General features: G+C 44.0%; 1 protein-coding gene and 1 pseudogene across 1 annotated transcript in view; both read right to left on the reverse strand.

Moving 5' to 3' along the window:
* The window catches only part of LOC124620124 (odorant receptor Or2-like), a 63,737-nt gene extending 52,642 nt beyond the window's left edge, over window positions 1–11,095 (reverse strand). The window contains exon 1 of the mRNA XM_047146794.1: window positions 10,760–11,095. Coding sequence (XP_047002750.1) covers window positions 10,760–11,095 — 336 coding nt within the window. The remainder of the gene's footprint in view (window positions 1–10,759) is intronic.
* A 3,844-nt stretch (window positions 11,096–14,939) lies between these two features.
* On the reverse strand, window positions 14,940–15,057 carry LOC124620746 (annotated as a pseudogene).
* Between the last annotated feature and the right edge of the window lie 242 nt (window positions 15,058–15,299).

Consider the following 15,299-nt stretch of genomic DNA (forward strand, 5'->3'; position numbering starts at 1 on the left):
GTTGGGACGGAGCAGCAGTGAGGTCCGACCGCGCCAGTACTCGCCGAGGGAGCTGGCGATATGTGCACTGCACGATGGAAGGATGTAGTGTGCGTACTGTAAGACCTTCGGTACACACACCATCAGATTATTTGACTTGTCGCTCTAGCGAAGTAGGCGAGTGCCAGCAATATGTCTCGTGGTCTTATCGTGGCATGTTTATCTTCTGCTGTTAGGTCAGACGATAGAAATGTCACTTGCTCGCTTAGAGTAGCAGATTCACGGTGACCAACTTTAAACAGAACTTGATTAATTTTTCACACACATTTATTAAAATAATAAAAATCATCGATATTACGTAACTTGATTCTAGATGCTGTTTACAATTAACAGTCTGAAGTTCCTTTTGTCTTGGTACGTTAATCTTATTCTCACATATCTCTGATACTTGACAAAGTGTCTATTCATTTATCTTCATGGCTATGTACAGGAATATGATAATCTTATTAGGCGCAGACTGAAACTTGACTGTAGACTAGTGCAGACTAATGCAGACTGACTGATCGGAGGTCTGTACACTCGTTATAATACCTCGCGAGTTCAGGTATCACTGCGCGAGTGTGATCCGCGAGGAGAAAAGGTTCTACGTTAGCAGCAATCTCATTGCCTGCGTTACATATTAATACGCGGATTGGCGGAAGCAGAATTTGGTCCGTCTCTAAGACAGCGCCATCTCGTAGTGCGGAGACGGACGAGCGCTGCGCTTGCGCTGTTGTGCGAGGTGCATTCAAGTTCTAAGGCCTCCGATTTTCTTTCTCCGGACTGGAAAGAGATAGAAACATGCGCATTTTTTAAAAATGAAGCCGTGTTCATTGTCAATACGTCCCAGAGATGGCAGTACCATATGGCAGATGGAATTTTACTGCCAGCGGCGAGAACGAAAACTGTTTTAAATACTTAAAATGGCGACGTTTTCCTTACTTGAACAGCATGCAATCATTCGTTTTCTGAATTTGCGTGGTGTGAAACCAATTGAAATTCATCGACAGTTGAAGGAGACATGTGGTGATGGAGTTATGGATGTGTCAAAAGTGCATTCGTGGGTGCGACAGTTTAATGAATGCAGAACATCGTGTGACAACAAACCGAAACAACCTCGGGCTCGCACAAGCCGGTCTGACGACATGATCGAAAAAGTGGAGAGAATTGTTTTGGGGGATCGCCGAATGACTGTTGAACAGATCGCCTCCAGAGTTGGGATTTCTGTGGGTTCTGTGCACACAATCCAGCATGACGACCTGAAAATGCGAAAAGTGTCATCCAGGTGGGTGCCACGACCACATGGCTGCCCATGTGGCATGTTGCCAAGCAATGTTGACGCGCAATGACAGCATGAATGGGACTTTCTTTTCGTCGGTTGTGACAATGGATGAGACGTGGATGCCATTTTTCAATCCAGAAACAAAGCGCCAGTCAGTTCAATGGAAGTACACAGATTTACCGCCACGAAAAAAATTTCGGGTAACCGCCAGTGCTGAAAAAATGATGGTGTCATGTTCTGGGACAGCGAGGGCGTAATCCTTACCCATTGCGTTCCAAAGGGCACTACGGTAACAGGTGCATCCTACGAAAATGTTTTGAAGAACAAATTCCTTCCTGCACTGCAACAAAAACGTCCGGGAAGGGCTGCGCGTGTGCTATTTCACCGAGACAACGCACCCGCACATCGAGCTAACATTACGCAACAGTTTCTTCGTGATAACAACTTTGAAGTGATTCCTCATGCTCCCTACTCACCTGACCTGGCTCCTAGTGACTTTTGGCTTTTTCCAACAATGAAAGACACTCTCCATGGCCGCACATTCACCAGCCGTGCTGCTATTGCCTCAGCGATTTTCCAGTGGTCAAAACAGACTCCTAAAGAAGCTTTCGCCGCTGCCATGGAATCATGGCGTCAGCGTTGTGAAAAATGTGTATGTCTGCAGGGCGATTAAGTCGAGAAGAACGCCAGTTTCATCGATTTCAGGTGAGTAGTTAATTAGAAAAAAAATCGGAGGCCTTAGAACTTGAATGCACCTCGTACTTAGCGGGCGCGCTCTATTGGGAAAGTTGTGTACGCACTGACTACGCGGAACTATGTACACAACAAAGGATGTGGTCGCGAGAGTGCACGACCACGTTGAGGTTCGGATTCAGCGAGTTTAACTTGAATGGATCGTTATATTCGAGTAGTGCAACTTTCACTTGTGTGTGTGTCCTTCCGTCGAAGTGACCTCATGCCATCAAGCTGTCAGTTGGCGGTTTTATAGTCCGACGTTTCCCTTGCCTGACTTTATTGGCAAAGACCGATGGTTGGTCGTTCGGTCAGTCGCCTCAGTGGACGACGTGTATCTGGTCGTCCGACCGTTTCTGTGTTCTTAGCGTTCATGTCTACGGGCAATTCGTCTTGTTGCTGTATAGTGACTGTTTTAGCATTGCCTGAGTTGTTTGTGGAATTGTCTTTTGCGGTTCCATATCCATTTAATCAGATTTTGAATAGACAGTTTGATCTTAACTCTGTCTGCGTACTAGGATTTGGTGCAGTCAACTTGTGTAATTAAATGCTTGTCATTTGACGATGATAACTGTTATTCTATCGCGGTATTGGTTATTGCATCTTAGGTAGATTTTGCGAGTGTGCTGGTCGACGTTTAAGCTGCCCTAGTTTGAGTTTCCATCCTGTTAAGTGAGCGTAACTCTTGGCTGCCTGTCTCACCGCTTACACAGCTGTAGGGGCTTTTCTCAGATCGATCCTCGGAGCACTGTCTGTGGCTCACTCCCTTCTTTATTTGGTCTGATTGTGTCATTTGTTTCAAAATATGAAACTTCCTGGCAGATTAAAACCGTGTGCCCGACCGAGACTCGAACTCGGGACCTTTGCCTTTCGCGGACAAGTGCTCTACCACTTGCCCGCGAAAGGCAAAGGTCCCGAGTTCGAGCCTCGGTCGGGCACACGGTTTTAATCTGCCAGGAAGTTTTGTATCAGCGCACGCTCCGCTGCAGAGTGAAAATCTCATTCTGTTTCATAATAATATTTGGTTTAAATTATTCCTATTGCTTGTGTCCTTCAGTCGAAAAACAATTAAAAATTTTCTTAATACGTCCTTCAGCCGTCAGTGTACCTCGTGTTACAGTCAATTTTTTTATTTGGTTGTTTTAAAAATTATTTTGGTATTTTTTAGCGTGTAATTCTCTTCCTCATTTGTAATTCAGGCCTTCAGCTGTTAACTGTTCTGAAGTATTGCTTGTGGCCTTCAGCCGACAAATAATTTCAATTCTTTCTTAATGAGGCCTTCATCCGTCAGTGTAGCTTGTGTTAGTCAATTTTTTAAAATGATTGTTCTAAAAAATTATTTCCTTAAATAAGGTGTACGAGTTTACTGAGCAACCAACGGTAACTGAGTAAGGCCCCGTCCACACCTTTTCCTGCCTTCCCTAAGTACCACGTTTCATCAGCTCCTGCAGTTTCATGAAGTTCCTATGGGTGACGTGCTATATGTAACCTTCAAAATGGCCTCTGTGATGGAGGGTTGTTCCAAAAAGAGAGCTGTCATTAAATTTCTTTTGGTGAGAAACCAGAGCATCGCAGGCATTCGTACGCACCTATAGATTGTCTACGGAGACCTGACAGTGAACAAAACGATGGTAATAAGCTGGATGCGGCACCTGGCATCGTCGCAACAAGACCGCCCAAACTTGTCTGGTCTCCCGTTGCCGGCCGGCAGCACACAGCTGTGACTCCTGCAGTGTTAGAACGTGCAGAAACTCTCATTCGAGGTGATCGACAACACCTCGCTGCACAACTGGATGTCTGTGTTGGCATCGGAGACACATTCGTCCATCAGTGTGGTTACTGACAAATCTGCACTGGGCACTTGTTCCTCATACACCCTACAACCAGGATCTTGCACTTTCCAACTCCCATCTGTTTGGCCTAATGAAGGACGCACTCCGTGTGAAGCTTTACGTGGGTGATGTGCTTGTTACTGATGCAGCAAGACGTTGGCTCCGACGTCAATCATTAGAGTGGTACCACGCTGGGTAGAGCTCCCCCCCCCCCCCCTCCATAAGGTGGCTTAAGGCCGTCGCATGGAACGGAGGTTATGTTGAAAAATAGGCTTTTGTAGGTATAAGGGTGCCGAATAATTTGGTGTATTGGAATCGTAAATAAAACGAACCTGCTGTCAGAGAAAAAAAAGTTGCATTACTTACTGAATGCCCGTCGTAGTAGAGAGAAACGGTATACGGATGTCACAGTTCAAGGCCAGAGTGTGGAATTACCATGACATTAATCAGAGTGCTTCCATCAAGATATTCCTATTGGTTCCCATTTACAGAAAACTCAGTTGACATCACTGAAGTAAAAATTTTAATTTCAAATTAATATCAACTTTTACCAGGTAAACAGATTTTTCACAACAGACTTTTAGCACTGCGAAAAAAAGCAGAAACGTCACACAGTTGTTTTTCTGAAGGAGTACTGATTTCAGGTAGTTCTCCACACCAGTAAATCCTCTGCGGGTCTCTTCACCTCTACATAAGCGCACTGTACCCTACATAACGGCTTACTGTGTTTAAGTCTCGATATTCCTCTACAGTTTTTCCCCCAACACTTTCTTCTGCTATCAAATGGATGATTTCTCTATGCCTGGAAATGAGTCCTACCAAACAATCCGTAATTTATATGACGTTGTGCCACAAATATAGTTTCCCTTTAATTATATTCAGTACGTTACAGAAAGTGACAGTTCATAAAGAGGAATACTGCACAAGTTGTTTCTGTTTAGACTCTGATCCTTGTTAATAAGAAACTGCAAAAAATTTCTGCCAAATGCCTCTGACAGACGTACGATGGAGAGTCGAGTTTCATTTGGTTCAAGTGGCTCTGAGCACTATGGGACTTAATAACATCTATGGTCATCAGTCCCCTAGAACGTAGAACTACTTAAATCTAACTAACCTAAGGACATCACACAACACCCAGTCATCACGAGGCAGAGAAAAGAGTTTCATTTATCAAAAGGGATACTGTAAGTTATTTAAAAAATAAATAAATAAAATAGAATTTAGAGTTCAAAACTGAGTCCCTGACTTCCACGACTCAACAGGTATCAAATACCAACCGCAGCTTGCTCTATCTGTAAGATATTTATTAAATGACGTGGCATGAAAGCTCTCGGATCTGATTGTATAGAAGGGTACTTCCCGTGATTCTGACATTCAATAAGCCGTAGAAGGTGTTTCAATAACAAAATACACTGCCTGTCAGGAATGCTACCCATTGTAACTCGTCTATGTCAGGTAAAAAAAATTTAAAAAAAGGTTTGTGGGGCTTTTAAATGCCAACACACAAATCATCATTTCTTACCAGGCATTAGTATTTTTCACAAAGCGTATTTAGCGTCGAAATATTTTGAGCATTGTTATATTCAAGAAGTCCCTCTAATTGTCAAATACCTGCACTTAAATATCAAAACACGTCGTCAGTTCTAATCTGTTATTTTAATTAGTGGAAAATGGGTTTCCTGTTGATACTGGCGGATGGCTGTCCCGTTCCAGTTATAAATGATTCGGCAGCTGTAGATTTGAAATAGAGGACCTTCGACAGGACGAAAGACTAAAAGGACCGAAATGGAATGGTTCAACTACTGAAGTATGAAAGAAGGCCCCAGAAAAAAACATGCGCAGTATCAAAAGGGTATGCCATGAGACTGATCTCGATGAGTATGAATCACAGTACTCAACGCTCAAGGTAATGATCTGAACTAACTGCTGAACATTTAAATGAACATGCGTGAACTACACTTTGCAGTTACCAGCTGGATTACAAACAGGGCAAAGCGAAACTGAACAAGCTGAAAAGCACTTCACAAAAGTAACTCCTTGTTTATTGTTGTGTAACGGAATGGTGTTCATGAGTGATGGTTATAAAATGAAAAATAAATGTTTCATTATTAATGAAATAAAATATTTCATCATTAATGTAAACTGTTAGCTTCTCTTCGAATCATTTCCATCCGTTTAAAAAACGTAACTCCGCCAGGTCACCGTGTCATCCTCAGCCCACAGACGTCACTGGATGCAGATATGGAGGGGCATGTGGTCTGGACACCACCCTCCTCAGTTTGCCTCACAAGGGCTGAATGTAGCCCGCTTGCCAACAGCGCTCGGCAGACCGGATGCTCACCCATACATGTATTAACCCAGCCCAACAGCATTTAACTTCGCTGATCTGACGAGAACCGATATTATTACCGCGGCAAGGCCGTTGGCCTCAAGTCCTTCCGCTTGCAGCTAATTAATGTAAGATTAGAGCCCACTCCTGACATAAACCTTATATGGACTATCTACATCTGCGTACATACTTCACAAGCCACCGTGGAGGAGCTTACTTAGTACCAATATTATCTATAGTTCCTTGTCGTTTGACCGAGGAAAAAAGGCTGCAGTATGCGTCTGTCTTTTTTATTTTATTTTTTTAGTCATCAGTCTTCTGAAGGGTTTGATGCGGCCTACCAAGAATTCCTCTCCTGTCCCAACTTTCTAATCTCAGAGTAGCGTTTGTAACTTAATCCTCGATTATTTGCTGGATATTCAAATGTCTCTTTCCCTCCACAACTGCCCCTTGTACCATGTTCGTCATTCTCTGATGTCTTAGCGGTTGTTCTATGATCTTGTCCCTTCTTCTTGTCCCTGTTTTCAAAATATTGTGGAGAATCTTCTTACTCCTCATCTTATCAGCCCACTTAATTTTCAACATTCATCTGTAGCACCATATATCAAATACTTCGATTCTCTTTTGTTCCTGTTTTCCCAAAGTCCACGTCTCACTACCATAGAACGCTGTGCCCCAAACGTACATTCTCAAAAAAATCTTCCTCAAACTAAGACTTTTGTTTGATACTAGTATACTTCTCTTGACTGTACACGCCCTTATCTCTCTTACAGTATTCTCATGATTCCTACGCGGGGTATATAATGGTCGCTAATTTCTTCAGTTTACCCAACGGGGGTTCATGACATTAGGCTACTTTTTCTTCTAAGGTGTCCCATTTAAGACCAACGAGCATTTCTGTTCCACTTTCGCATGCGCTATACCGATCCGCTGCTATCGGAGTTCGATGTCTGTTGTCTACCTACGAGATAAGGACTCCGAGCACGGAAACGAGACCCTAGAATTATTCACGCTAGCGTCTTGTGTGCTATTTCGTTTACAGATGAACTGTACCTCCCGAGAATCCATCCAACAAAACTAAGACCTCCATTCGCCTTGCCTAATACTGATTTTACATAATAGTCCAATTTCATATCACAGCTCAGTATAGCCCCAAATCGTCATATGATGTGCCTTGCTCGAAACGTTAACCCATAATGTTGAAAACTGTCAGGTATTTTCTCTTTGTTACTTGCACTACCAGACATTATTCCACATCTATAGAGAAATGTCACTCATTACACCAAGTGAAACTGTTGTCGAAGCTCTCTGCAATTCCTTACTCTATTTCAATGACGATACTTTCCTGCACACAACAGCATCGTCAGTGAACCATCGTATAGTGCTCCTGATTCTGATATAAATGAGATATGTACACTACTGGCCATTAAAATTGCTACACCACGAAGATGACGTGCTACAGGCGCGAAATTTAACCGACAGGAGGAAGATGCTGTGATATGCAAATGATTAGCTTTTCAGAGCATTCACACAAGGTTGGCGCCGGTGGCGACACCTACAACGAGCTGACATGAGGAAAGTATCCAACCGGTTTCTCATACACAAACGGCAGTAGACCGGCGTAGCCTGGTGAAACGTTGTTGTGATGCCTCGTGTAGGGAGCAGAAATGCGTACCATCAAGTTTCCGACTTTGATAAAGGTCGGATTGTAGCCTATCGCAGTTGCGGTTTATCGTATCGCGACGTTGCTGCTGGCGTTGGTCGAGATCCAATGACTGTTAGCAGAATATGGAATCGGTTGGTTCAGGAGGGTAATACGGAACGCCGTGCTGGATCCCAACGCCCTCGTGTCACTAGCAGTCGAGATGACAGGCATCTTATCCGCATGGCTGTAACGGATCGTGCAGCCACGTCTCGATCCCTGAGTCAACAGATGGGGACGTTTGCAAGACAACAATCAGCTGCACGAACAGTTAGACGACGTTTGCAGCAGCATGGACTATCAGCTCGGAGACCATGGCTGTGGTTACCCTCGACGCTGCATCACAAACAGGAGCGCCTGCTATGGTGTACTCAACGACGAACCTGGGTGCACGAATGGCAAAACGTCATTTTTTCGGATGAATCCAGGTTCTGTTTACAGCATCATGATGGACGCATCCGTGTTTGGAGGCATCGCGGTGAAGGCACATTGGAAGCCTGTATTCGTCATCGTCACACTGGCGTATCACCCGACGTGATGGTATGTGGTGCCATTGGTTACACGCTTGGCTCACCTCTTGTTCGCATTGACGGCACTTTGAACAGTGGACGTTACATTTCAGAATTTCAGATGTGTTACGAGCCGTGGCTCTACCCTTCATTCGATCCCTGCGAAACCCTACATTTCAGCAGGATAATGCTCGACCGCATGTTGCAGGTCCTGTACGGTCCTTTCTGGATACAGAAAATGTTCGACTGCTGCCCTAGCCGGTACATTCTCCAGATCTCTCACCAATTGAAAACGTCTGGTCAATGGTGGCCGAGCAACTGTCTCGTCACAATACGCCAGTCACTACTCTTGATGAACTGTGGTATCGTGTTGAAGCTGCATGGGCAGCTGTATCTGTACACGCCATCCAAGCTCTATTTGACTCAATGGCCAGGCGTATCAAGGCCGTTATTACGGCCAGAGGTGGTTGTTCTGGGTACTGATTTCTCAGGATCTATGCACTCAAATTGCGTGAAAATGTAATGACATGTCAGTTCTAGTATAATATATTTGTCCAATGAATACCCGTTTACCATTTGCATTTCTTCTTGGTGTAGCAATTTTAATGGCCAATAGTGTATGTTGCGAACATTAAATGTCGTAATGCTCTTCCTTAGCCGCGCGTAGTGTCCGTGCAGTTAGAGGCGCCGTGTCACGAATCGCACTGCCCCTCCCGCCGGGGGTTCGAGTCCTCCCTCGGGGGTGGGTGTGTGTGTCGTCCTTACCGTAAGTTAGTTTAAGTAGGGTGTAAGTCTAGGTACCGACGACCTCAGCAATTTGGTCCCTTAGGAATTCATATACATTTGTTGCTCTTGCTTAGAGCACATCCCGATATAACGTGGATCCGTAGAATTCTAGCCATTCAATATACGGTTCTCGGTTGCATTTGTGAAACATATGTATTAACTATTGCTAGATATTCGTTGCAAGTTTATGTAGGCCTTTATTATTTTACAATAAATGGTATTGCAAAAAACTGTCTGTTTACCAAATGTGCAAGACGTTTGAAATAAGTATGAAACAGCACACTTCAATGCACAATAAGAAAACAGTTTTTGTTAACATGTAAGCACTCTGCTGGTATCATTGATATGCATTTGGGAGAGCTACATAAATCTAAAGGACACATTCTGGCAATGTTGGAAGAAGTTGAGGTTTTTAGCGTGCAACTGAGAGAGCAAACCATACGGTGATTTTTTTATATACATATTTCCTAATGAAAGCAGGAAACATGCACAAGACATATTCGCATGTCAAGGTAACTTCCTACAGATACACACCATCCGCTGGTATATAAATGATGAGAGGTGCAATTCTCCATGACAAATAAAACCAGAGGGTATTAGCGGTGCTTGTGTTTAGTGTTGTTACCAGGCCTCGTGGAGTATATACCTGGTAGAGTATAAAAGAGGTATGAACACATGAGTGATCACTGTAAACTGCACTCATATGAGACAGCGTTATCAGCGCCTGACAAGTCTGAAGTGTCCTGATTGTGAGTCTCCATTATGCCAGCTGACGGAATCATGCAATATTGACATTTGTGGGCATTCAGATGTAACAGTGGCCCAACTAGTTTACGTCTCTGTTGATCCATCATGGACAGGGGACACCGGCTGTTCAAGTAATTATCAACGAAATTCACCAACAGCCATGTAATTGAGATGTCATTTTATTTTGACTATGGATTATACGGTACTGTATAATAATGTCGTTTATTTTTGAGAGCTGCATATGGGGCCTGAAATTGGCATAGTGGAATGCCGAAACTGGTAATCAAAATAAAATAACATCTCAATTATACGCCTGCTGGCGAATTTCATTGATAATCCTACTTTAGCACTCATGGGACAGAACAGTGGTGGCATTTTTCAACAGAGTAATGCTCATCTACACACTGCAGGTGCCTCGCTGAAGTGCCTGATTGATGTTGAGTTAATCCCATGGGCATCAAGATCCCCAGATCTGGCCTAAGTGAAAATATGTGGGACCTTCTAGGAAGTAAATTCCATCCCACTATCAGTATCCTGATTATGAAGGACCACTTAAACTGTTGTTGGCTAGCTTCTTTCACGAGAGGATAGCACAGGTTTAAGATACTTTTCTCAACTGAACAGTGCTTTCATCCATGCTGGAGGGGGTGCAATGTAATACTGATGAGTGGGCTCAATGTGACAAGTTCACTTTTTTAGGGCAGTGTAGTTATATACGGAGACGAAGAGAAACGTAAATATGGTTTGCTGGATGATAATATCTCCCAAACAGGTGTCCGTTATCCAGTGTACTTGAGAATGACTGGATTTGGCCATACTGACCTGAAGAGCGAGCCTGTGGAAGTCGCGCTCACACATAGCGATGTGTAGCAGGCGGACGAGCCAGATGGCGGTGGTATCAGCCACACTGAGCGTCAGCGTGAAGACATCCAGGTCCGTGGTGCCCTCACGGCACATCACGGTGAGCTGAGAGCATAAGAATGTGAAGCAGACGGTCGCAAAGAAGAGGGTACGCAGCCGGAAGAGTAGAACAGAGCCGGCCGCGCTGCGCGGGTGTCGCATGATGGCCGCCCAGTGGAGAGGCCGCGTTAGGTAGCCCAGGTCGCTGGCCGCCTCTACCGCCGCCACCGATGCCTTCGCTGGACGAGCTGCTGCCATGGTATCCGGAATACACTACACGTACAGGGAAAGCAAGTTTCATAGTGGATAGAATGTCTGTCGCTTCTGGAGTGGGTTGTGATTTTAATATGTTGCTATCTGACAAGCCCTGCTACGATTGAATGCTCTCAGATGTCAGACAAAAATTATTTAACTGACCTAACTGATTAATGTTCTTAAATAACCGATTCAGGCTCAGTGGGGTAAAGACTAATCCTAGTTAAATTAGAGTAGTAGAATCCCATGAAGACATTTATTACAAAAAATCAAGAAAATTGAAAAATAGAATCTGCACAGTTACAACACTCAATTAATTCTACTTGTCAGACTAAACTTAAGATTGTCACAAGACCCATCTTCTACGCAAAATTCACTCCTCACTCTCATTTTCACAGCAGGAACGCTTAAATGGTTGGTGCTGTGTAGTCTCTTTGTTAGTAAAAATCTCCACTGTCTCTGGCGCTGACAACAGAGAGCTCAGTGAACTATCTAGTGGAACTGAACACATTTATCATTACAGTTCCCTATTTTTCAAGGTGTGGCGCATATCTCACGATAAATAGTTGAGTGGAAAGCATATCTACCACGCCGATCTGCAGAAGGCTGTGGTTATTGTGGAGGTGAAGTATGATGCACAGATGTGATTTCAATTGCACAAACGGCGTGTGGTTCTATTCAAACATTTCTACGTTCATAGTTACTCAACTACAGAAGCCAAAACAATCTGCTTGTACTCTTGCCAGGAGCAGACACTTCACTCAAGTGAACAATTTGGAAAACTTATAGCTCCATGGAAAAGCGCCGATTTTTCTCTCTGATCACAGAGAAACAAAACGATTCTGCACAATCAGCACCTTCCCAGACTAAGTTTGAGAGTGATCGCTGCACACTTTGCCAGCAATGTCTTAAATTATACACTCTCCAGAGATGCATGTCAGCTGGACACCCACCAGAGAGTCCCCGACACTTTCCACTTTGATATTTGCAAACCTCGATTCACTAATCTGGACTCTCAACTTAGCCACTCTTTCTAGACACGAGACAGCTGGCCAATCTCCGAGCAGTTCACATAAAATGTTCTAGAAGCTTCTAGAACAATTTAAATCGAAGTCCTCTTGAAGAACTTGGCCAATCACAATGCCTTCTGTGTACGGTGATGGGAAAGCGCTATTCATTTTGTATGGGAATAAATTTTTATCATCGACTGTGAGTGCCTGTATGGCGACAGGAGACACATTCCAATAGGACTCAAAAAATTGCAGATGATTCTTGTTAGGCGGCTACCTTTATTATCCCATTTTAACTTTCGCATGTCCTCCAGATGGAAGGCAAACCTCGTTGGGCTGCTACACAGGACGACTTTGCAGCGGGCTGTAAAATTATGCCCTTCGGTCCTCAGAAAAAGCTCCCAGCTTGCCCCCAACCCTGAAGTCCGTCACTTTCTCAGCTCCTCTCGCTGTCCTAGCCAGCGCAAAAATTACTTTTGTAAAGCATGCAATACTTCAGTTGTTGGTATGAAACAGTATCAATCTCTAACTTTAATACTCTGATAACCCCCCTCCCCCCCAACATTCGATCCCAAATGATATAATTAATCTATCTAATAAATAAATTACGTTAACTGATTATGTAAGGAGGCAAAAGCTTGCCGCCTTACAATTCAAAAGTGAGGAAAGTTACTGCCAGACAGGTTCAGCTTGATCTGAGTGAAGCGTAGAAAGCAGATTGCTGAAGAATCGCAGTAACCTTCAGTGCTACTGAACACAAGGAGAACAGTTTCTGAAAAGGATTGTTGCACTTGACGAGAAGCAGATACGAGATTTTGAGCCAAAACTGAAGGCTCAGTCGTCACAATCTGAAAGTTCCGTCTCTCCATGCCCGAAACGTTCTGCCGCCAACAATCAAAGGTGAAACTGATGGTGATCTTTGTTTATGACATGAATGGGGTCATAGCTGCAGACAGAGGCCCCAGAGGACGTCTTTAGCAGGCGTGTACTGCAAGATGTTTTGCGCAATATTTTGCACCGGAAAATTCGTCAAAGAAAGCCTGACGTGCTTGCAGCTGGAGTCCGCATTTTGCGCGATGATACAAGACCGCATATTGCCCTACCTCTGAGAGAAATGCTCAACAAATATGGATGGGGAATACTTCCCCATTCACCATATAGTCCTGATATGATCCCACCAGATTTGTTTCCCAAATTGAAGAAACAATTCCGTGGCAAACATTTTGGTCCACTTTATGAAGCTTCCAGTGAGCTGACCCGAGAAATCATCAGCTCAACATTGAGTGTGCCCTATACGGAGCACAAAACTTGCCAAAACGTTGAGAACCAAGAGTGGAGATTATGCTGAAAGCCTATAAAGGTATTCTGTAAAATAAATTATTTTCTTCCATTCTATCTAACGGTGTGTAGAAGTTTTGAAACGACCCTCGTATGATTTATGAAATTCCCTATTAGATTGTCTGGTCGTACCATCGATAGAAAAAAGTTTTAATATTTATGATAATTCCTCTTATTGATTAGATGTAGCCCACCATGACACTCTCATGGCCTGGAACCGCGCGACCGCTACGGTCGCAGGTTCGAATCCTGCCTCGGGCATGAATGTGTGTGATGGCCTTAGGTTAGTTAGGTTTAAGTAGTTCTAAGTTCTAAGGGACTGATGACCTCAGAAGTTGACTCCCATAGTGCTCAGAGCCATTTGAACAATTTTGAACACTCTCTTGTGCCAACCTCTTCCTCTCAGAGTAACTCTTACAGGCAACATTCTCAATTATTTGTTGAACATATCCCAGTCTCTGTCTTCCCCTGCAGGTTTTACCTTCTGCAGTTCTCTTTAGTGCCATGGTAGTTACTCTCTGATGCGTTAACGCATGTCCTATCATCCTGTCCCCTCTTCTTGTCAATTCCACATGTTCTCTTCTCACAGCTTCTGCTGAAAATCTACTCATTTCTTGCCGCATCATCTTTATATAGCACCACACCTCAAACGCTTCAGTGGTTTTGTTTTCCGTTTTTCCCACAGTCCATGCATACAATGCACACAATGCTGTGCTCCGCACATACATTCTCAAAAATTTCTTGCACAAATTACTGCCGATGTTTGATACTAGTAGACTTCTTTTTGCTTGGAATGGTCTCTATGCCGGCGCTATTCTGCATTTTATGTGCTTCTTGCTTCGTTTGTCATACGTTATTTTGCTTCCAAGGAAGCACAACTCCATTTCATCTACTTCGCTCTCCCAAGTTTTTATTTCACGTTTCTCTCTGATCTCATTTCTTCTATTCCACATTACTTTTTTCGTTCTTCGGTTTGCCCCCACTCTATCTTATCTGCTCAGTAGGCAGTCATTACATTCAGTATGCTCTGTAATTCTTACTCTCTTTTTTTGAGGATAGCAACCTCATCAGCGAATCTCATCATTGGTGTTTTCTCCCTTTGAATTCTGATCCCACTCCTGAAGCTTTGTTTTATTTCCATCATTGCTTCTTCGACGTACAAGCTCATCAGTAGGGGAGAAAAAAATCGAACTGCGACCGTGAGACTTGGTGTTAAATTTTGTCTATATACTCGTCCTACAAAGCAACATGTTTTTTTTCTCAACGGTTGATGATTTGGCAGCAATTTTGTTTATAAAGCACTCTGTCTTGAGGCCACGGGTGGCCTACCGGGACCATCCGACCGTCGTGTCATCCTCAGCTGAAGATGCGGGTAGGAGGGGCGTGGGGTCATCACACCGCTCTCCAGGTCGTTATGATGGTATTCTTGACCGAAGCCGGTACTGTTCGGTCGAGTAGCTCCGCAATTGGCATCACGAGGCTGAGTGCACCCCGAAAAATGGCAACAGCACATGGCGGCCTGGATGGTCACCCATCCAAGTGCCGACCACGCCCGACAGTGCTTAACTTTGGTGATCTCACGAGAACCGGTGTATCCAGTGCGGCAAGGCCGTTGCCTAATTTTGTTTATAGAAGTGCACTTTAGTCGTTGAAGAGTCATTATACCTCGAAAATCACCGAGTAATCGGTCTGTAGATGATGGCCACACAATGGCCGAGGAATGATGGAGACTGTACACAAAGAAAAAGCCAAGCCTTGAGAGAAAATAGCAACTGAGAGTGAAGGACGTCTTGGAAGTTTTGCCGCATTGTCACGAGGAAGCTAGGTGTAGGATCGCTAAGTAGCCATGAAGCCAATGA

The sequence above is a fragment of the Schistocerca americana genome, chromosome 6 (genome assembly GCF_021461395.2).
Source record: "Schistocerca americana isolate TAMUIC-IGC-003095 chromosome 6, iqSchAmer2.1, whole genome shotgun sequence".
NCBI lineage: Eukaryota > Metazoa > Arthropoda > Insecta > Orthoptera > Acrididae > Schistocerca > Schistocerca americana.